The 21531-nt window shown below is 45.5% G+C and overlaps 3 protein-coding genes across 6 annotated transcripts in view; 1 reads left to right on the forward strand and 2 right to left on the reverse strand.

Moving 5' to 3' along the window:
- Positions 1-1796, reverse strand: part of LOC115403590 (synaptotagmin-like protein 5) — a 49937-nt gene extending 48141 nt beyond the window's left edge. For all 4 annotated transcript variants that reach the window (XM_030112545.1, XM_030112544.1, XM_030112542.1 and 1 more), the window contains exon 1: positions 1644-1796. The gene's annotated coding sequence lies outside the window, so the exon portion shown is untranslated. The remainder of the gene's footprint in view (positions 1-1643) is intronic.
- Positions 1797-3132: 1336 nt separating this feature from the next.
- On the forward strand, positions 3133-6551 carry LOC115403261 (dynein light chain Tctex-type 3-like). The gene is made up of 5 exons (XM_030112119.1): positions 3133-3300; positions 4196-4237; positions 4657-4780; positions 4870-4947; positions 5760-6551. The coding sequence occupies exons 1-5, from the start codon at positions 3274-3276 to the stop codon at positions 5828-5830; spliced, it is 342 nt and encodes a 113-aa protein (XP_029967979.1). The 5' UTR covers positions 3133-3273; the 3' UTR covers positions 5831-6551.
- Positions 6552-6618: 67 nt separating this feature from the next.
- On the reverse strand, positions 6619-20000 carry LOC115403260 (membrane transport protein XK-like). Its single transcript, XM_030112118.1, has 3 exons — positions 19557-20000; positions 14323-14585; positions 6619-10785 (listed from the first exon to the last, which is right to left on the reverse strand). Exons 1-3 carry the CDS (start codon positions 19799-19801, stop codon positions 9851-9853), a joined length of 1443 nt encoding a protein of 480 aa, XP_029967978.1. The 5' UTR covers positions 19802-20000; the 3' UTR covers positions 6619-9850.
- Positions 20001-21531: the final 1531 nt, after the last annotated feature.

The raw sequence follows: 21531 nt of genomic DNA on the forward strand, positions 1-21531 counted from the left end.
TTTTAATTTACATTTGGTTACAACCTTATACACACAAACACGCCTGACAGGTGAGAAACGTCAGCTGAATACGGTCTGACTGTCAGGAGCCTCAGTGGTCACTTCAGAAGGACGAATTCAGTCCGTTTGAAGCTAAATCTGGCTGCAGATAAACACTGGTTACCAAATCACAGGACTGAATCATGGATGTTTACTTCAGCTGCTTTCTGAACGCCGTCATTTCGAAAAGCAGAAAATGACCAAATTATGTCAAAATCATTTCACATTGGAAAGGTTTTTTTTTTTTTAAATCACAACAGAGATGTAGCAGCATATGCTCCAAATACACTCAAAATACTTAAAAAATGGTCTTTTAGAAACATTTATGTCTCATTAAAGCATTATTAAATAATTGATTGTAACCCAGACCAGCTCATCATAGGCATCTGTTGGTAATCTTGTGTTCAGGTTGCAGATTTGGACTGTTGGTAAGGCATTAAATACTATAAAACATAAATGGAAAGTGTATTTCACACAGTGTATTGCAGATGTTGAAATTGTGATAACTACGTATTTATAATATATTGTGCAGTTCTGTTCTTAAGCTGATAAACTATAAATCTAAAAGCAATAATGCGGAATGCATCCCAGGAAGACAGAGAAACAATAACCCAAATGGCTTAAAATGGATATAAAATGATGATACTCGAGCACCACTGGCAGAAGAGAGATGCAAAATGAGGAAAACAAGACACGGCGCGATGGAAATGGGGTATAAAATGGTCCATGAGGTATAAAGCTGCTATATCCAGACATAGCACAGCAATGATCAGATGTGAAATTACCAGGAAAACTATCTCTGGCAGCATAACAACCACAGAGAGATGCCAGATGAGTAAAACAGGAGAGGAGCATCAGCTCATTTATCAGGTTTCACATCCATCATCGTTCTGAAGAGGCTGAGTGGTCTGAGGGTCTGCAGGACCGGAGGACCGGAGGACCGGAGGACCGGAGGACCGGGGTCAGTCTGGTCCTTCATCAGACCTGCCAGGACGCCAGACATCCAGCCGTCTGACACCTCTCCATCACCGCCGGTCATCCCGGAACAGCCCCGGGATATCCCGGTGACTCCCCGCACAAGGTCACGCGCAATTAGCGAGCCGGGATCCGCGCAACCTGTTACAGACACACCGGAGCCCGCCTCCTGAGTCCCGCACACCCCGGCGGACCGCCGGAGCAACTTCAGCCCCCTGGATGCTTCAGCGTGGGGGGGTTGAGGGTTGGATCCCCGTGCAGGTGCAATGAGCAAAGCACCGGGAAGCGGAGCGGTTTGCTGCATTGCACCTGCACGGAACGCGCCTAAGTTTGGGTCGCAAAGTGGACTGTCTGGTCCCGGAGGATGGGAGCCGAGTCCTCCGGGGTGCTGGTCGTGATGGAGGACTGACAGCAGCCCAGCCCCCGTCCCTCCCTCCTCCCATCACACACACACACACACACACACACACACACACACACACACACACACACACACACACACACACACACACACACACACACACAGATAAACCCCAGATGACCATATGTGTCATCTGGCAGGAGGGGATCAGTGTCCCGGGCGGCTTCCAGCGGATCTCATGTATTAATGAGGTGAGCCGCGGTCTTACCTGATGCCCGGAGACAGCGGCGAGGAACCGGCGGATGTGGGGGGAGGAAGCGGGGCAGGCTGCGGTGCGGTCCCGGGAGCCGAGAGCCGTGGTGCCGGTGCGCCTCAGCTGCACCGTCTGAAGGCAGGAAGGCTGAGCTCCACAGCCAGGGTGTTCCCGACAGGAGGGGGCGTGGTGTGTGCGTGCGTGCGTGTGTGTGTGCGTGCGTGTGTGTGTGCGTGTGTGTGTGTGTGTGTGTGTGTGTGTGTGTGTGTGTGTGTGTGTGTGTGTGTGTGTCCCTCCAATCAGGCTCGTTGTGACAATGCGTCAGTGGTCTGAAGGTGTGATTGTGGAGCTGGTGGCAGCACCGACACTGCGGCGGCTGAGGGGAAACTCCCCGCTGTCTGGGGCCACGCTACGGATGCTGGATGCTGGATGCTGGATGATGGATGATGGATTTTCTCTGCTCACAGCCTCTGGGAGAGGGATCCAGCGGTGTCCTGCTGCACACTGACTGGTTCTTTAATAGTCTGCAAGAAGAAGAAAATGTCTGGGGCTTTCAGTAAACCTGCTTACAAACACATGGAGAGAATTAACATATAAACAAGTTGTTTTCCCCTTTGTGTACTTGACCTAATATTGTTTATCACAGCCTTTTTCTTTCTTTTCATTTTTTTTTTTCCATTTCTCCTCAGTTGCCATATTTTTGACTGTGGCACGCAGTTTAGTTTTTAAGCCACGTTTCATTTGTCAGGATTGATCTATGGCAGTTTATTGGGGGAGAACAGGTGGAAAACGGTCTCTGTGTAACTCTGACTCCTCTGTCAAACAAGCTTTAGTGAAAGTTAATCTAACAAACTGAAGCCTATCATCACTCAAACTTCACGAAAATCACTGAACCGATAAGGTGCTTGGTTTAGAATGCAAATATTAACTGAAAAATATCACATTTCCTTATTTTCAAAATGTTTTTCAGATATTTTCCAGAGTAGTACTAATATTCCTTCAAAGTCTCCAAGTATAAAATGTTGAGGCAGTGTTTGTGTCTATTTGGCAATTCACTGTTAAATCGTCAATGGGATTGGATTTGGATTACATGAAATTAATTAAATTAGTTACAACTTTATTGATCCATGTGGGCAGGTTCTCTGCAAACAGTGCAAAATACTAGAAATCTGAAGAAAAATACATGTTTAAAAAAACAAAAAATAAAAATGAAGGAATAAATGATACAAGAGACAAAGCAAACATGACTCACCGACTCAAAAAAACACATAAGATCTTTTAAATGATCAAAATAATACAAGACTAAAATGAACAACAAAAAATATGCTCAACTGCACAAAACAAGCGTACAATGAGGGAGAGACTCACAGACAAATTCAGAATGACAACAAATAGAATAAAAACGAGTAAACGCGGTTAAAAGGCAGGGAACGGGTTAAACAGCAGGCTTGATGTGGTTTTGTGGTTTTGTCGTGTCTGTGTTGAGCCACAGCGAGGCGACACGCCGGAGAGCGGACAGCCGGAGAGGAGCAGCCGAGCCGGGAAGGCCTCTTGACCAAACTCCTTGACTCGGAACCGACACAAACAACAACAACACAAAGACCACGGCCGGTTGGCAGCTTCCCCCGCTCTGTCAGGTGTCACCATGGAGGAGTACAGCTCTGGAGACGAGGTGACTTTATTGTCCTCTCAACACCTCGAATCACTTACATTAAACTAGATGTTAGCCTGTTAGCTTAGCGTTAGCTGCGAGCTTTAGCTGTTAGCCGGTCAGCCTACAGTTAGCCGTAAGCGTTAGCCTCGAAGCTAGTTAGCTTAGCCAGTTAGCTCAGCGTTTTTCTAACCCGGGTGTGGTCAGTGTCAATAAATTAGCAGCATATTTTGTCACATTTAATGTTAATAATTATCGTGATAGTCAGTTCAATTTTGGGATCACACTGATGCATTCAATAAGTATGATTGAATGACTGCAGACATTTACTGTTCTTATTCAGATATCCTTCATAAGATGAATGTTTCGAATTAAAAATGAGTTTCAAAACAATCGTGATATCTTTAGAGATATTGTTTAATCACAGGTGGAATTGAGCCTGTAAATCTGACACTATAACTAAGACAATTAAATCCAATTCCTCATGTAGCGCAAGTGCAATTTTAGGACACTGATATAATAAAAATCAGCTTTATCAGACGGAAACCCTTTTTTGTTGCTTAAAATGTTAACAGGATGTCCAATATGTTAATCCTGTAATATAATCTTGCAGACTCATTTTATCACAGTGATCACATTCAAATATAGTTTTAATCAATACAAATAACAGATATCTAGTTAAGGCGAGAGTGTAAATCACTATTTGTCTCATTGAAAACTTTCTACTGTTCAGTATGGAACAAGGTAAAGAAATTAGGAAGTTAGCAGATATGATCAAAACATCAACATGAAACATATGTTCCACAGCAAATAGTTTGAGTATTGATTATTTCTACTGAAATAAATAATCTATTTGTAATTCTTAAATATTACCACCATGTGGAATACATGTTTTTCTATTTTCTTTACCCTACAGGTCATCTTCAATCCTGATGAAAGCAGCAGTTTGGTCAAAGAGGTATGTTTCAACCAAGGAAGTATTACTATAAACTTACTTTGTTTTTGTTTTAATTGAACTCAACTGAGATGACTCACTGTTGTTGTTAAATCACATAAACCCCATCAGATCGGTCATCCTGTTTTCAACGTAATGTAAGATATTTAATGACTAGTGGAGACACAGAACTAAAGCAACAGTCTATAGGTACAGAAGTACCACCTTATTTATGCACAGAGAGTGTGTTAAACTACAGATGAAGTGAGGTGTGTATCTACTGAGAGTGAGCAGAGTGTTTCATTGAAAACAACAGCAGTCAGTCAACAGATAAGAGGACAGAAGCAGCTTGAACACAGGGAGTCAAGTAGTGGGTTTAATGTTGAAGGCGTTCTGAACATCATGGCTCATATATCAGATGTTTCTTTGTTGTTTTTCCTCAGTGCATTGAAGGCGTCATCGGTGGAACCGATTATAACCAGAACAAAGTGAACCAGTGGACGGCCAGTATAGTGGAGCACTCTCTGACTCACCTGGTCAAACAGGGACGGCCCTTTAAATACATCTGTGAGCTGATTTCTCTTATGGTTCAGTAAAACAGTGCTCACCATGCTCCTCAATCTAAAAGCTTCTTTTTTTTTTTGGCTGCGTTGCAGTGAACTGTGCCATCATGCAGAAGAGCGGCGCCGGCCTCCACACAGCCAACTCCTGCTACTGGGACACCGCCACCGACGGTGAGACGCAGAAACAGTACCAGCAGACCCAGACTGCACCACACAACATTCCAGTTCTCTTCAATCTGGGACCAAAAAATGATTTTTAGCTGGCATTTTAACCTCAGGAATTGTTTTTAGCTTCTATTCAGAGTGGTTTGGCTGCACTCTTCAGATATCATGTGTTCCGCTGGTTTGATTTGGTGCCAGTTCCATGTCGGTTGTGTTTACTGAGCGGTCGTGGATGAAGGCAGTTGTTCTGTCAGCAGTGGGATTCAATCCACTGGGCTTCTGGTGAAAAGCTTGCTTTCCTAACCTACAGGAGCAAAACTTGATCAAAATTATCAGTTATAACTGATAACGTTCACTCAGTGTCTGGAAAAAGTGAAACTCTTTTCTGGTCCTGCAGTTATTTTTAAATATCCAGGTATCCAGAGGATGGAACAATGTGCAGTGGAGCTGCTAAGTGGTAGCGCTCTTTGAGTGGAGATGAAAGAATTACAACACATTTCATTCACAAGAACAGCGTGACTTCAGTTTTAGTTCAAAATGAAACAGTTGAAAATGTGAGAGCAGCACGGATCCTGAACCGCCCACCGCCATGCTGAAAATGAATCCGGACCTGAAGGCGGGGGGTTATTTCTGACTGCAGCTGGATCAGCAGCATCGGGTGGGCGGATGTCTAACGGGAGCCTTCAGGTCAGACCACGATGTAGAGGGGAAGGATCTGTCAGTCAGCACACCGCAGCCCTACATGATCGGCCGGAACATTAGGACCACCTGCCTCGTGCGCAGCTCCACATGAAGCCTGATTCCTGCTGTGTGTGTTTCAGGGAGCTGCACTGTTCGATGGGAGAACCGCACCATGTACTGCGTGGTCAGTGTGTTTGCTGTGGCGCTGTAAAAGCAGCACGGAGCTGATCTGTCCTGATGAACGCCGCCATGTCTGAAGCTGCGCTTGAAGTACCCGCCATGAGCAAGACGCCACAAAGATCCTGTGACGATCTCCAGGTTCCTGATAAGTAGCTTTTTTTCCCCTGGCAGGCTAGAACAACAAAACTTCAGCTGTGGTTCTCCAGTCGGAATCTGTCGGACTAAAGTTACGGTCATCCACTTGAAATAACTTCTTCCTTAAATATCCCACAAGCATAGTCATTCATAGTCCATGTAGTTATAGCCATGCTGAACAAGGCAGCGTTCTTCTCGGAGAAGTAAGATTTGTGGTTCTGAGTGAGATATTGTGATATCTGTTGGATGAAGTATAGCAAAAAACATTCATGTTTCCTTTCAGGATCTTGTTATGTGAAACGGTGTAATATTTCCATGAATGACCAAATATCTGAGACATTGTAAGCTTCCCATCAGCCTCAACTGTGCTTTGTGTTTACTGCAGCATTTTGTCCTTCTTGACATTCCCAGACTAAACTGACTGAACTGTTACTGTCGTTGGAGTAAGAACGTGTCGCTGTTATTTCTTTGTTTTAAATACAGTAACTTATCTACCTGCGTCAAGTGTTACTACTACTCTGTGTTGATAATTTAATGAATTGACAGTCTGTTTCGTCATCCTGGAATTCATTTGTAAAACGGTTTGTTAAATAAACCTTTTTTCCTTTTTAATGCCATCTTATTTGTTTCATTGAAGTAAGAATATGGTCATGTAACAAACATGCAGTGACAGAATTTTTCCACTAGATGTCAGCATAACACTGAAGAGAACAACAACAAGACAACCCAGACAGTTTTCACATATAAATATATATTTAGTTTCATTTTTTTAAAGTGGAATTGTTCTCATTTAAATGCCTTTTATTTTGTGTAGTAGACTGATATTCATAGAAAGTCATCTTTTTTTTATTTTTTGGCTTGAAAGATTTCTTGTATAATTTGTATAAACTGGAGCATTCACATGATTCTCGAGGTCGTCGATCCTCTGTTGATACATTGGAAAAAGTTAGTGCAAAATCAAGCACACTGACATTCTCTCACTCTCACACATGATACACATTAAAGGAAATCTATTATGATCAGATCTGTAAAGTTACATTTTCTTGTGTTCATTTTGAAGCGATGCCACATTGTTGCAGTCTTTTTATATTTTAACTATCATCCCTTTTGGATAATGAGGCTGGTCTCAAACGTGAAGACTATGATGCAGGTAGTAGCACACACTTTAAAATACAAGGATTTTAAGTGCTTCCTCTTCTGAACTGTCACCTTATGGTGGGGAAGTTTGAGTGCCTGCATGATCCCGGGGGGCATTATAGTCTCCCATGGCAAACAGGTCCTGGGTGACAGGCCAGACTAAGAGCAGGTCAAAAGCCCCTATGACTAGAATACAGTCAAGGACCAGGACATCGCCCAGTATGGCACAGCTGGTGCCCCCCCCAGAGCCAGGTCTGGGTTTGGGACTCGCATGCGAGCACCTGGTGACCAGGCCTCTGCTCAATGTGGGCCCGACCTTCGGTGTACTCACAACCCACTGAGGGAACCGTAGGGGCCGGGTGCAGTGTGGACTGGGTGGCAGCTGATGGCAGAGTGCCCAGCGACCCGATCCTCGAACAGACTAGATCCTGGGACGTGGAATTTCATTTTGTTGAGGAAAGGAGCCGGAGCTTTTGAGGGAGGTTGGGAGGTACCGACTAGATAAAGTCGGGCTCACCTCCACACAGCCGGGGCTCTGGAATCCAGAGAGCCACTTGAGAAGGGATAGACTCTCCACTTTCCTGGCATTGCTCGTGGTGCGAGGCAGCAGGTCTGGTGTGGGTTTGCTTATAGCCCCTCACGTGTTGGAGTTCACCGGTGAACGAGAGGGTCCTGCCCCTGCGCCTTCGGGTCGGGGACAGGTGCCTCACTGTTGTTTCGGTTTAAGGGCTGAACAGCAGTGCAGAGTACCCGGCCTCCTTGAAGTCCCTAAGGAGGGGTGCTGGACAGTGCTCCGGCTAGGGACTCCATTGTTCTACGGGGGGACGTGACCTCTGCTGTTGAGGCAGCTGCTTGGAGCTCAGAACAAAATCTCCAGTGCCTGCCGTGGTGGCAGCCCCTGAACCCGGTGGTGGACACTGGAAGTAAGGGCTGCCGTCAAGCTGAAGGAGTCCTATCGAGCCTTGTTGGCTCATGGGACACCAGAAGCAGCTGACAGGTACCGGCAGGCCAAGTGAACTGCAGCCCGAGTGGTTGTGGAAGCAAAAACTTGGGTGGGATCAGTTCAGGGAGGCCATGGAGGAGGACAATCGGTCGCCCTTGAAGAAATTCTGGCAAACCATCCAGTGCCTCAGGAGGGGAAAGCAGGTCTCCTCCAACACTTTTTACAGTGGAGGTCAGGAGCTGGGGATATTATCAGATGGCGGAAGGAATACTTTGAGAACCTCCTCAATCCTGTTGCCACGTCTTCCGGTTCTTTCTGGGTGTTGTTCACGAGTGGGGGAAGGATGGAGCGTGAGCTTGACAGGTGGATCGGTCCATCGTGGTTAAGAGGGAGCTGAGACGAAAGGCAAAGCTCTCGATTTACTGGTCAAGCTACGTTCCCACCCTCAGCTATGGTCATGAGCTTTGGGTCATGACCGAAAGGAAAAATCCAGATACAGGCGGCTGAAATGAGCTTCCTCCGTAGGGTTGCCTGGGCACTCCCTTAATGATGGGGTGAGGAGCTACATCACCAGGGAGGAGCTCAGAGTAGAGCTGCTACTCCTCCACATCCAGAGGTGGAGCTGCGGTGGTTTGGGAGTCTGTTTAGGATGTCTACTGGCCGCCCCCCTGGGGAGGTGTTCCGGGCATGTCCCACCGGGAGGAGACCCCGGGGAAGACCCAGGACACGCTGGAGAGACTATGTGTCTTTTCTGGTCTGGGAACGCCTTGGGATCCTCCCAGAGGAGCTGGAGGAAGAGTCTGGGGACAGGGAAGTCTGGACATCCCTGTTTACACTGCTGCCCACGTGACCTGGTCCTGAATAAGCAGTAGAAAATAGATGGATGGATGGATTTGAAGGGAAGTTATACCTGTTAATATAACATCACACAGATAATGCATAATGCTCTGTTCTTAACTAAATCAGATCTTTTTTCTTTTAAATTAGCAAATCCTCAATGAATGACTGTGGAACAAATGATGAGCAACCTCAGATGCAAGCAGAATAGATCTCCTTTAAAAGTTTTGAAATAAGCAAAATGTTACCACTTCAAACACTGACGCTTGGTCAGCTGGATATTATCAGACTTGGTGTGTTAGATATAGTAAGTGATGAGACATACAGACATAGAGCTGACAGACGGTAACCTGCATGAATCAGAAAAATGCAAATACATCCAGATGAAGCGTTTCACTTCACGACAGCTGCTGCTGCTCGACGGTTTAACACCTAAAAGCCACTTTAAAAAATCCTTTTTGTTGTTTTTGTAAACGTGCAAAAAACATCCGTGCTTTACAGTAGCGTGTATGGTGATGGACCGATGTGTGGAGATGAAACATCTCATCATCAAGCACAAGTACACCACAGAAGCAGCGCGGTATTGTCCATAAAGCTTTTATCAAGGAGTAAAAAAGCTGATTGCTCGCAGCCAGAAAACTAGTAAGGAAAAGGGGTTATTTAGCAAACTGAAGAGATTCGTCATCCCCTCTCTCCGGCTCCGCCTCAGCCTCACCCGAGGCTCCACACATGCACACTCCCATGCCAAAGACAGACAAATACAATCACTTAAAATTCATGGATCCATGTGATCAGTAATGCAGCATAAAAGTGGACAGCGTCTCAGCGTCCATCACTGTCTGTGATGGAAACAGCAGTGACCACCTCTGCATGCTCGCAGGTGTCAGGAGCTGAGATGGATTTATGAGGCCAAAGGAGCGTGAACTCTCAGAGGGATCCATGTGGCACTTCGAGGGTTACACAAAGTATGAGTTTCTCAATCAGCACAAATGTGACGCTTTAAGCATTGCAGGTCATGCTGTGGGGAATGTCACCATTGATTTCCCCTCCGCCGTTGTTGGTGTCGTTGGGAGTGTCGCAGATTGTGTCGTTAAGCATGTCGTACGTCGTGTCGTTGGGCATGTCGTACGTGCTGTCGCTGGCCGTCTCCTGGGCCCGCCGCTCGGCCGGCTCCTTGCCCTCGGAGGGGCTCGGCGGCTCCAGGACGGTCTTTCTCACCGGCCTGTTGGGAGCTGAAGCAGAGCTGCACACCAGGCAGAGCAGAGAGGAGCAGTCCCAGCAGCCCTGCGTCATGTTGGAGGAGAACAGCCTCCTGCACGGGTGACAGAACTGGTAGAAGACCAGCATGAAGAAGATGGCGATGGCGTAGGCGACCAGCAGCTGCAGCACCAGCAGCGGGGCGCAGATGAACTCGTAGAAGTCCGTTTTGTAGATGTACCACAGCAGGAGGAGCGAGGCGTTCTCCACGAAGCGCAGCATGTAGTACACGGCCATGCGGTACCAGTTCTGGGACTTGTTGATGAGGTCCGGGTCGCTGAGTTTCACCTGCACCGCCGACCAGCAGAACATGTTGATTCCGGCGTAGAGGAAGGTGAGCAGGCAGAGCACGATGGTGGTTCCCACCCTGGTCAGAGTCTTTTCGATATTCTCGGGGAACGGCGAGTGGCTCTGCCAGAACAGGATCCAGGGGTAGAGGAAGAAAAGCAGGAAGTTCAGCAGGACCACCGGCAGCACCCAGAGCTGCAGCACGGAGCTGAAGAGGACCAGGACCACCACGCGGGTGGCGATCTCAAAGCTCCTCCACAGGAAGATGCACAGATACGCCAGAGGCCGCACGTCCACTTCATAGTCGTCGTATTTGATCTTAATCGCCAGGATGTTGCAGCGCAGAGCTCCGTACACGATGGACAGGAGGGAGATCACCATCAGTGTGCCTGACGTGGAGAATGAGAGACAAACAGAAGCTGGTTAAAGGAAAAAAGATCTCTTACTCCAACCCAGATCCACACCACACAGCTTCACGCCACAGTGACAACGACCACTCTGCCTCTTCAAACCAGGACGACGAAGCCCTTTTAGAGATATGGCGCGAAAGAAAAGCATCTGGGCGAAATAGCAAATCAAATATCCACAACGGTCTTGAATAACACCTGTACAGCTGTTGTATGACAAGCGTGTGTCATTTGCAAGGCAGTCGCTGGAATCAAACGTTCATGATTCAGATATTTTCTTCCTATCTCTTGCTGTCGGCGCCCAGTGAGACAGCTTTTATAGCTTCGACACTTCTCCTCAGTGGGACTCGTTATTTCATTACCTCCCGAGTAAAACCGGCAGCTGACATAATGCAGTCAGACAGGTACCGCTCACCGAGCCCTCAGCCAGAGCAGCGGTCCAGGTCACAGTCCGGGTTTCCTCCTTCACAGTCCAGCAGCATGATGCACATCGCTTCATCCTGAGCTGTTCGGCCATTTAAATCAATACGGCGAAGCTCCCGGTCGCTCTCCACGCTCCAGCACTCACTGACCGCATGCTGTAAATTAAAGTGGTCTGCCCTGAGCTGCCGAGGTTCCTGCGAGCATCGACTTTACAGTAACACCACTCAGTGCAGTGCAGATTATCTTCCAGGGACGAGACTTCTACTTTCAGCAGCAGTTTCATCCTATTAGAAGAATCCATGTACTCTCATGAGCTCTTTAAAGCTTTAGACTGACACTGAGGAATGTCTGAACAGGCAGACTGCCACACCAGCTGCATTTATGAACATGAAGTATGTCACTGAAGTGCACTTCTATCCTCCAGCACTGAGGCAAACATAAAATCTACTGTGGGTTTTGTTTTAAGGACGACTGACGGAGCTTTTTGGATCACAACTAAAATGTATATCATGACTAAAGTGGGTAAAGAGGTTCTGAACGTAAAGAGCCTCTAAACCCATGAAAAATGAGCATTTATGCCACATCATGATGTACCTGCATGTTTTCCCCCCAAGTGCTCTGCTGTTGTCTCACAGTCTAAAAACAAGCAATTAAGACTGACTAGTATCTCAAGCTTCCTGTATGTATGAGTGTGTGTGTGTGTGTGTGTGTGTGTGTGTGTGTGTGTGTGTGTGTGGTTGCTTCTGTTTTTCTTTTGGTGAAGGACTGCTGGCCCGTTTGACCCCCCCACTTTCGCCGACAGTCAGCTGGGATCAGCCCCTGTGACCCTGACATGGATACAGCAGTGTAAGTACACTTTACTGATCTCTACTGGGGAAATTAATTCTCTACATTTAACACATCCTACCTTTAATTACACATAAAAACAGGCTGTTCAGGGACCCACTGTGGGACACTGTCAGCTGTGGGAGTCAAACAGCTGAATCTGCCATTAAGAGCTAAATGTGTGCATAAAAAAAATGTAAACATTTGACTGAGGAGTTCATCTCTCATCAGGTGTACTGCTGTATGTAGAAGTGTGAGCTGGACCAATAATTATAGCAAAACACTTATCTTTTCTATCTTTTGCAGTGAGAGAAACTTGACTAGTGCTGGAGGCATTGTGTGTGGCTGGAAGCAGCTCTCAGTCAGGTCATTACATTAGTGTGGGTGAGCAGCAGAAGGGGTAAAAAAAGTCTGTCACATGACATCCTTTTTTTTCTTTGTCCTAATTTGATGAGCTGATGTCCTAGTTTGACTGTGTGAACTGTTTTCGAGATATCTCAGAGGAACCGACTCTTGTGCATGCACGCACACACACACACACACACACACACACACACACACACACACACACACACACACACACACACACACACACACAAACACACACACACACGCACACGCACACACACACACTTTTCATGCCTTCTGGGTATTGCATTGACTTACATGAGTTTCTTGCAGAAAAGCAGTCCAGGACAACAGAATAAACTCAGCCGTCATGAACAGACAGGAAGTCAAACACTGACCAATGCTAACAAAGATCGATCTTGCATCTGGAAATCTGACATTCAGTCACTTGGTTTGCGACAAACTGGGGCATTAAAATAGTGTGGTCAAAGCTGTGGCGACCACTTGTCTGACCTTTGTCCTGAACTGGAGATATAGTCTAGCTTTAGAAAGAATCTGAAAGACTGATGATCCACAAGGCTACATGTGAATTTTGAGGACATTGCACTGACAGGAGCGACTTTCCTGTTGGCGTACTGCAACTGTTGGAGGAGGCCAGCAGGGAAGTCCTTCATGTTAGAAGCCTGACATTTTGACACCAGAGGGCAATATGTCTGAGCTACTGACAACAGAAAGCCTCAAATACAAAGAATAGTATTTTGGGTTGAGATTTATTGGCTTTTATTCCTTAGCTGCCCTCTAGTCTTCAGAAAAGCTGCTTTCTTTGAGTGAACTGACGAGGAGGAAGAAGGAAATACAGAAAATCCTCTGCAGAGAAAATTGATTGAAATTTGAGGATTCAAAATGAGAACAGTCACAGTCACAAACTCACAAACGCTCACATTCACAGCTAGGGGTCATTTAGGGCCTTTTTCTGTGTGTTGTGGGAGAAGAACAGCATAATGCGCTTGACTCCATTGTTGTTTCTGATTGACTTCTACAGCTGGGCAGGTATTCAGTGTGTTCTGTGTTTACCTGAGTTGAGTGTTTTCAGAAGGTGACCACGGTGTTGAAATGTAGCTGCTGCATTCTGTCTCTTCACTGAGTCTCCTGAACATCAGCGGTTCCAGACACAGTTATATTTTCTTCATTATGAATCATTGTTTAGAGCCTCTGATGGATAAAATCAGAGTGACACCACACTCCTTACAAGCATCTTCCTCTATTATTGGTTATAATGGGATTATTCAGCGCAGTTATATTTATCTGCTCCTAGGAATCATCCCAGATATACACAAACTTTTATCATTGTTGTTTCAATCAGAAGGAAAAAAATAATTAAAGCATAAATATATATCAAATAAAAAAAGGAGTTAATCAAAATCTGTTATGTTTAATTTCTTTTCACATTTCACATAGGATGAGAGTCATTTGGAAAGACAGTTTGGTCTGCAAATAAAATATAAATGAGAAAAAAATGTTGAAGCCAGAAGCTTCAGGGAGCCGCTGCAGGTTTCACACCCAGACCTGACGGCCGCTGTGAATCATGGTCTGAATGTAAAACCTCAGGGTCCCCACAAGGACGACAGGGCCCCACACACACACACACACACACACACACACACACACACACACACACACAGACACACACACACACACACACACACACACAGAGTCTGACCTCGTATCTGCATGAGTTGGCAAAGAGAATGGTCGTTTTCCGCCCTCGGTTACATAACACCACTTTGACTCATGAAAACACGTCCTCTCATTTCCAATATGGCTCTTTCAGCTGATCGGCCCACGCCGTGGTGGACGGGCGACAGACTGAGCTCTCAGCAGGATCCCCGCGGACTCCAAACCACACAGCAACCCCCCCCTCACCTCTTCCGATGGAAACCCCCCGCTGCAGCACGCAGATGTAGAGCTGCAGGGTGAGCTGGGGGGCCGACCCGAGGAAGGCCTGAATGACAGAGGTGCGGGCGAAGGCCGCTCGGTGCGTGAAGAGTTTCCCCTCCGCCTGCCCCACCTGCCGCTCCACCTCCTCAGACTGGCCCCCGCGGGGCATCTGCTTCTTCCTGGTGATGCTGACGTACGGCTCCTCCACGCGGCCCACGCTGCCATAGATGCAGAACGCCTCCAGACACCTGAAACGGCAGGAGGAGCGCGGAGCATGAGGAGCTGCTTCATCTGCACGGAACATTTCTAAAAAGTGAATCCTGTCTGAGTGGTTCACTGTCACAGGACTGGCTGGAGCTCGCCAGCCATCAGCTCTCTTTATAGGAGTATCCTAATAGTCAGTGAGGAGTTTGCCTGCGTGCCAGTAAAAACACTTGGAGCACAGAGGGCGGGCAGAGGGCCAGAGGTCGAGACGGCGCTGATCCGCCGCCAGTGAAACCGCAAGGCAGGGGGATTTAATCTACAGGAGGGATCAGCGGGAAACACACTGGGGCAAGACGCAGTGGAGCAGGCATCCACCACTCACTGGACAGAAATGAAACGAAGGGACATCTCAGGCACCAGGGAAGTGAGGAAGGTCTGTCTCACACAAAATATGCTGCCCGCAGATACAATCAGGAGTGAAGCATCTGCTCCATCATCAGTCATCTAACCAGCTCATCGTGTTCCCATTCAGGAAAAGAATCAACTCCAGATTTTGGGAAAAAAACAACTTTTTTATTGAATATTTGTGACTGACTTAAGCTTTTCTCAGTGTAGTTTGCATGTTCTCCCTTGGCATGGGTTTGTCTCTGAGCAACACAGCAGTGCTAAGCTCTACACCCCAGGACCACATGAGAACGTCCAGAGCGCCACTCTGCCACAGAGAGAATGAGCGCTCAGCAGGCCAGTCGTGTTAGGATGAGCCACACCCTAAAAGCAACGTATACAACATGATTTCAGGGAAAAATAAGACATGTATTTTTTATTTTACAGTTTCAATAAAGCAAAATGAGGAGCTGCATTACAAAAGAGGCAGTAAACGTATTCAGACCTTTTCTTTACAGCCTGCTGGCTACATTACGCCCTGTCCTTGTTCGTGGCCCCCGGTGCACTGAGTTCAAGCTCACAGCCTTATGTGACCCTGTGTGACTGTGTCTCGTCTCTGTCGGCTCCTGAGGGAAATGTCTGCTGCAGCAGAGAATAGAGAGACGCTGAAAGACAGAGGTGATCAATAAAACGATTAAACTGCAGCCTGGAAGCCGAGCGGAGCTGACACTGATCATATTCTCTTTAGCTTCAACACTATAAAGGACACCGACAAGAATAAATGAATGGTGTTTTAAGATTATTGAAATATCTGATAAGGACATGTTTACACGTTGACAGTAACTTATGTGTTGCTTTCAATATTTGCCCATTTATTAAATCATGATCTCTAATTCATTTTTATATTTATGGAAGATATTCCACTATTTTAATATGTAAAAATTGACATTTAAACAGCACTGACTGACTGGTTTGTGAATGAACTGAGAGTCAATACATTAATTTCCCATAAATTGAAGTTGTCTGAACTAATCGGAGCTGCAGCAGCGACTGGAGCTCACAGCTCAAAACCACTCAACAGCGATAAGGAATTATCTGTTAGTGGAGGTTTGAAAATAATCACACTACTTTTAAAACATCTTCCTGTCCAGATGTTACCCTAACTGAAAAAAACAATACATAACTTTGGCTTCATTTCATTTATTTAATGAGAATTAAACTTTAGGTACCAGTTCTGGTAATAAAAAAACAAACAGCCAGCCTGCTGCCTCACTGAAAGCACCACATTAATGGAAACAAGGTTAAGCTCTCTAGAAGGCTCTGAAATGTGTTCCATTATTTAGTCTGACCACTGTTCTGCTGCCTTTTCAGGAGAGATAAACAGACTACAGTCGGCTTCAGATTAGAGCAGAAAGAAAAGGAGAAATGGGAACTCAGAACCGTTTCTGCCAGACAGAAACGATGGCGAATCCAACAAACAGAGCAGTGTTTTCCAACCAGCGATCAGCTGTGAGACAAACAGGCCAAGACGCCCTCCGACAGTCTGAAGCCTCTCAGTGGCGGATCTCTGCAGCTCTCACCAAATCCAGGAATTCTCCTGCACAGCAAGACATCTTATCAAAGTCCAACAATGACTTACTGACCACATGTTTACAGTGATTATGATTAAAACTTTACCGATATTATTTAACATTCTTCAGAATCAGTGACATTCAACAGGTTTGAAACTCCTACATTTTACCTATAACAACAAAATAACCTAATCATAGTCCAAATGCTTGGTACTTGGTAAAAGGAGATGAAAAAATTCATTATCAATCATAAGTTTTGTAGAAGAAGACGTTCTATAAGAGGTGATCACAGCATTGGAATAGACCTCGACTTGTCTAAAGCTTTGATACCGTCAAACATGACATCCTGATTACAAAACTCCACCACTTGTTCACAAGTTACCTGTCTGGAAGATACCAATACATGTCAATGACCACAATTCTGTATGTAAATCCATGAGTCATGGTGTCCCCCAGGGTTCTATATTAGGACCACTACTCTTCAACCAGTACATAAATGACTTTGTCAATTCCTCTTCTGTACTACACAGAGTATTATTCGCTGATGACAAAAACTTACTCTTCTCTCATAAGAAGCTGGACATACTTGAACAAACCATAAATAATGAACTTGTGAAAAGAGACATCTGGTTAAGATGCAACAAACTTTCTGTTAACGTCAACGAAACGAACAGCGCTGTGTTTCATACCCCCAATAAAACTGACACAAAGTAAGTTTGTCTTAACATAAATGGAAACAATACTGTCAGAGTCAGCCGAATTTCTGGGGATCTTTATTGAGGAATTTCTTTATTTTGAATGTCATATTGTCAATTTAACAAAAAAAAAAAAATAAAAAAACTGTCTAAATATGCTGCTTTGTAGCTCTGGAGTATGCATAAGAGTCCGGAAGTGTTGTTTCTGTGCGAACGAGGCAGGAAAGGCAGCAGAGACGGACATCCCTCCTCCCTGCTTGTGTTGTTTAAGATAAGGAAGCGACAGCGACACGTGCTATTCTTAGATCTGCTCTTCACGGAGGAGACATGTAGAGCTCTGAGCGTTAATCGTTCGAACGCACACGCTGGAGAGGAAGCAGGAGAGCAGGTCAGGAGGCCACTCCTGGGAAATCAACAGGCCGTTAAGACAGAGGCACCGGTGGACGTCAAGGGGGGCAGAAACTTGACTGTGGCGGTCGAAGCGGTAGCTCCATGAGTCAAAGAGCCATTCTGCTGGACTGAGAGCGCTCTATAAGTAAAGGTCGATTGATCACTGCATGTATATATAACTGCAAATAGCTCTCAGTGCGTCATTCTAGAACACGTTTATCGATTTGTTGGGAAAAAAATTTGGCCCATTAATGCAATGAACTGTAAGAAAAGGGTTGAAAATTACATTATCATACTGAATTAATTATCACAGGACTCAAAGAGTCAGTTAAATAAAAACATCTGTCAATTTATGTGGTATTTATGTAAGAGTTATAAACAGCTCTCACTTGAAAAGGAAAACGTGTCTCAACCACATCATTATAAATGGAGGTCAGATAAGAAAAATTAGGACATTTCTTTAATTTGCTTGAAAACAACCTGAAATGAAACAATTCTTCACTATGAGTCAATCGTCAGTAGATTAAAGAAGTCCTGCAATAAATTTAGCCTCCTTTCAACTGTGAATCTTCGTTAGGAAAAAACTCAAGACGTATCCTGACTCATATCATCATTTCTAGATGTGAATATTTTGAGCTCAGCTGATTATATACCTGATGTTACATGATATGTAACAGTTTCCAGAAAACCGTTTATTATGTATTCTTTCAAAATGAAGAAAAATATGTACATTTTCATCTAAATAAGACAATCCATTGAATTATACTTGAACTAGATTTTCATAGCTTCCCAAACATTAATTCTGTTTTTATGATATTCGAGCTGATCTTTAGAATCTACAAAAAGCAGCAACGTTTCCCATTTTATCAGCATGACTGAGACCTGAGGCTGCATGGCGGAGCGGAGAAGCACTCTGGCCTTGCTTTCTATATGAGGTCTGCATGTTCTCCCTATGCATAATTCATGACTAATACAGCTGTACCTCCAGCAACCCTCAGACGTCTCCCTTTTTTATTTATTCCTGCAAACAAGTCGTTAAATGTTTTGATCTCTGTGACCTGTTAAAAACAATCTTTGAGTCTGACGGAATTATGGGGTGCTCTACAGATAATCCTCTTATAGCTGACCTCTTCTGCTCATGTCGACAGATTCTTTTAAGATGTATTTTCTTTCTTCTCAAGGTTTTCTCACACTGTCCAAAACCTGCATTCAGCTGGTGACTGTAAAATCAGCAGATACTGATACAGAGGTGTATTGAGAACAGTTCATAGATCCAGATTGCTTTGTGTTCATCTGCCCATCGATTACTCTTCCAGCTGTGGCAGCTGCAGCTCTTGTTCCTGGAGATCAGTGGGTTTTAATGGTTTTACCAGCAGTCTGATCTCTTGCTGTGTGTATTTTTCACATTAGTGTCACGTCTGTGTGTGGACAGCATGAGCGGGATTAGACTCCGGGTTCTACATCTGAGGCAGATGGTCCAGTCAAGACCAGAGAGCTTACAGAGCAGAGACCAGCCTGATCCCGGTTCCTCCTTCAGAGAGGGGCAGAGGTGACCCGCTCCACGAGCTCCAGCTGGGTCTCACTCTGGGGGTTTGATGTCCACTAAATGAATCAGGCTCAGCTGGAGGTGAGAGATCAGGGCTGAGGATGAGAGGCAGGTTCAGCCCGGCGGCCGCGGCTGTGAGCAGACATGAACAGGACTGCACTGATCAGTGTTCTCCTCCATCAGCCTGCAGGCAGCCCAGCGCAGACAAAAGGCCACGGAGAATAACAGCAGCATGCCCCCCCGCCAGCCCCCCCTGCGCCCCCCTTCCCCCCCGCCAGCCCCCCCGCCCCAGCCAGCCCCCCAGCCCCGACAGGCCGCTGTTAACACACACACTCCCACACCTGTGGGTCGCAAACAGAGCGGCCGCTGCGGGGGGTGTGAAGGCATCCGGGGCTCCAGCAGTGGGACTCGAACACGGCGTCCACTGACCTGACGACGGGTCCGAGCTGCAGGATGTGCAGCAGCAGCACGAGCGGCCGGTCCCGGCTCAGGTCCCGGTGGATGAAGGTGAGGGTCAGCTGCACCAGCACGGACGGCACGAGCGTGAAGAGCAGCGTCAGCCCCTGCCAGATCTGGTCCCCGGCGGAGCGGTACGTGGAGCTGAGGTACAGCGCCGCCGTGGTCTCGGCCGTGAACAGAGACACCGACACAAAGATGGAGCTGGGGAGGCGCATCCTCGCTCACTCCGCCATGGGGGGCCGCCGGCGCGCAGCTTGGCTCGGGGTCCGCACGTCCATACCGAAACCGACGAGCCGTCAGTCGGGGGCCCCGCCGCGCGCGGACGGACGGCTTTGCGTCGGAGGCACGCGGCCGCTGCAGCAGCAGCTCGTCCGCGACGTGAGGCGGCCGGGACGCTGCAGTTCCGAGGGCTGGCCTGGAGGGGGCGCTGTGGGGTTCACACATTGTATTTACTGATTGACTGTGTGATTTGTTTTTAATTATTTATTATTCAGAGACACTGTTAATCTATCTATCAGTTTCTACTTTTAGCTAATTCTTGTTTGTCATCTACATAATAATTAATAAAAAATAAATACCAGTAATGTTTCGATGAAGTCATTTTCTCTCTGGAGTAAGACTGATTTTGCTGTGCGACTGCAGCTGTTTTGTTTATTTCCATTGTGTCTTCATACAGTTCATGTTCCCCATTTTTCATCGCCTTGTTATTGACCTGCAGTTAAAATAGAAATCAAATTATATGAAAAATGCAGCAATTACAGTTTTTGTCTTTTTGATAAATTTTAAATGAAAGAAGTCACATTTCTTCGGTTGGTGCTTCACAGAGAAACCAAAAAAATACAGAAAAAATTACATGAACTGCCATCAATTTTTATTTTGTACGTTGTTGAGCAATTTTTGTTGAACTTGTATTGTGTCAGTTTGCTCAATTTGTGAACTTGTGTCAGTTTGTGTTGCGACTATTTTTTGCTATTTTTAAGCTATGAACTGTATAAAGATAGAACAAAAACTGCACACATACAGAAAATTGATGTGTTCTGTGCAAACACGCTTTAACGGTTAATTTTGGTTTAATTTTCCTCTGACATTCAGATGCTTTAAATGTGTCAACAAAGAAGAACAAAATATGCTGCGTTGCACAGTGAAAACTTTTCGTATTGTTAGTTCTTCTTTACACTCATCTTTGTTTCCATGTTTACAGAGAAATGTGCAAAAGTTTTGTGTGAAAGTAATGTTAATTTAGTTAATCCTTTGTTGACACTTTTTCAAGCTTCAGTGTTTTTGGGGGCAAGTTTCACTGGTTTACTGTGCAAACATGGAGAAAGCCAGCTCAGACGTTTGAAATAAGTCGATGAAGTTCAGAAACTTAACTTGGAAACACTTGGAACACACTAAGAAGAAAAAAAAAATCCATATTCTTATTTAATTTGGACAGTTTATTATATGAACAATAATAATCCTGTAGACATCGTATTGATCAGCTTTTTTTGCAAATGCACAAACAGCATGTGCACACTCACACACACACCCATACACACACTCGTGCACGCACACACAGACAGGTTACAGATGTTCCACTACAGGCACAGTAAGTTTTGGGAAGCTGCTTTGGTTTGCTGTTTTACAGGCCTTTCCATGTATAGAGAGATTGCCCAAAGCATTTTCAGTTTCCAACATTCTTTCTCACTCTGAGACAAACACTTTGTTCATATCCAAATGCTAGAAATCTATTTTTAAGGCCTCATTTTCTGACATTTATGGAAGGAAATACATCACTGACTCACAAAACTGAGCAGCAAAAAAAAAAAAAAGCAAACTGAACTGAAGGAAAACAATAATCCTGACAATAATGAAAACTTTTACACTTTTGTTTGTCTCGGTCACAAATCAACTGACTAACAGTGTTTTGTTTTGTTTTGTTTGTTTTTACACAGGGGCAAATCAC

The sequence above is a fragment of the Salarias fasciatus genome, chromosome 16, assembly GCF_902148845.1.
Source record: "Salarias fasciatus chromosome 16, fSalaFa1.1, whole genome shotgun sequence".
In the NCBI taxonomy this organism is placed as follows: Eukaryota; Metazoa; Chordata; class Actinopteri; order Blenniiformes; family Blenniidae; genus Salarias; species Salarias fasciatus.

Coding starts and splice junctions, on each gene's coding strand:
- LOC115403261 (XM_030112119.1), top strand. CDS start 3,274: ATGGAGGAGTACAGCTCTGGAGACGAG. Junction 4,238..4,656: donor GCAGCAGTTTGGTCAAAGAG/GTATGTTTCAAC, acceptor GTTTTTCCTCAG/TGCATTGAAGGCGTCATCGG. Junction 4,781..4,869: donor ACGGCCCTTTAAATACATCT/GTGAGCTGATTT, acceptor GCTGCGTTGCAG/TGAACTGTGCCATCATGCAG.
- LOC115403260 (XM_030112118.1), bottom strand. CDS start 19,801: ATGCGCCTCCCCAGCTCCATCTTTGTGTCGGTGTCTCTGTTCACGGCC. Junction 14,586..19,556: donor CAGCTCGGACCCGTCGTCAG/GTCAGTGGACGC, acceptor CTGCCGTTTCAG/GTGTCTGGAGGCGTTCTGCA. Junction 10,786..14,322: donor GGGGGTTTCCATCGGAAGAG/GTGAGGGGGGGG, acceptor TCTCCACGTCAG/GCACACTGATGGTGATCTCC.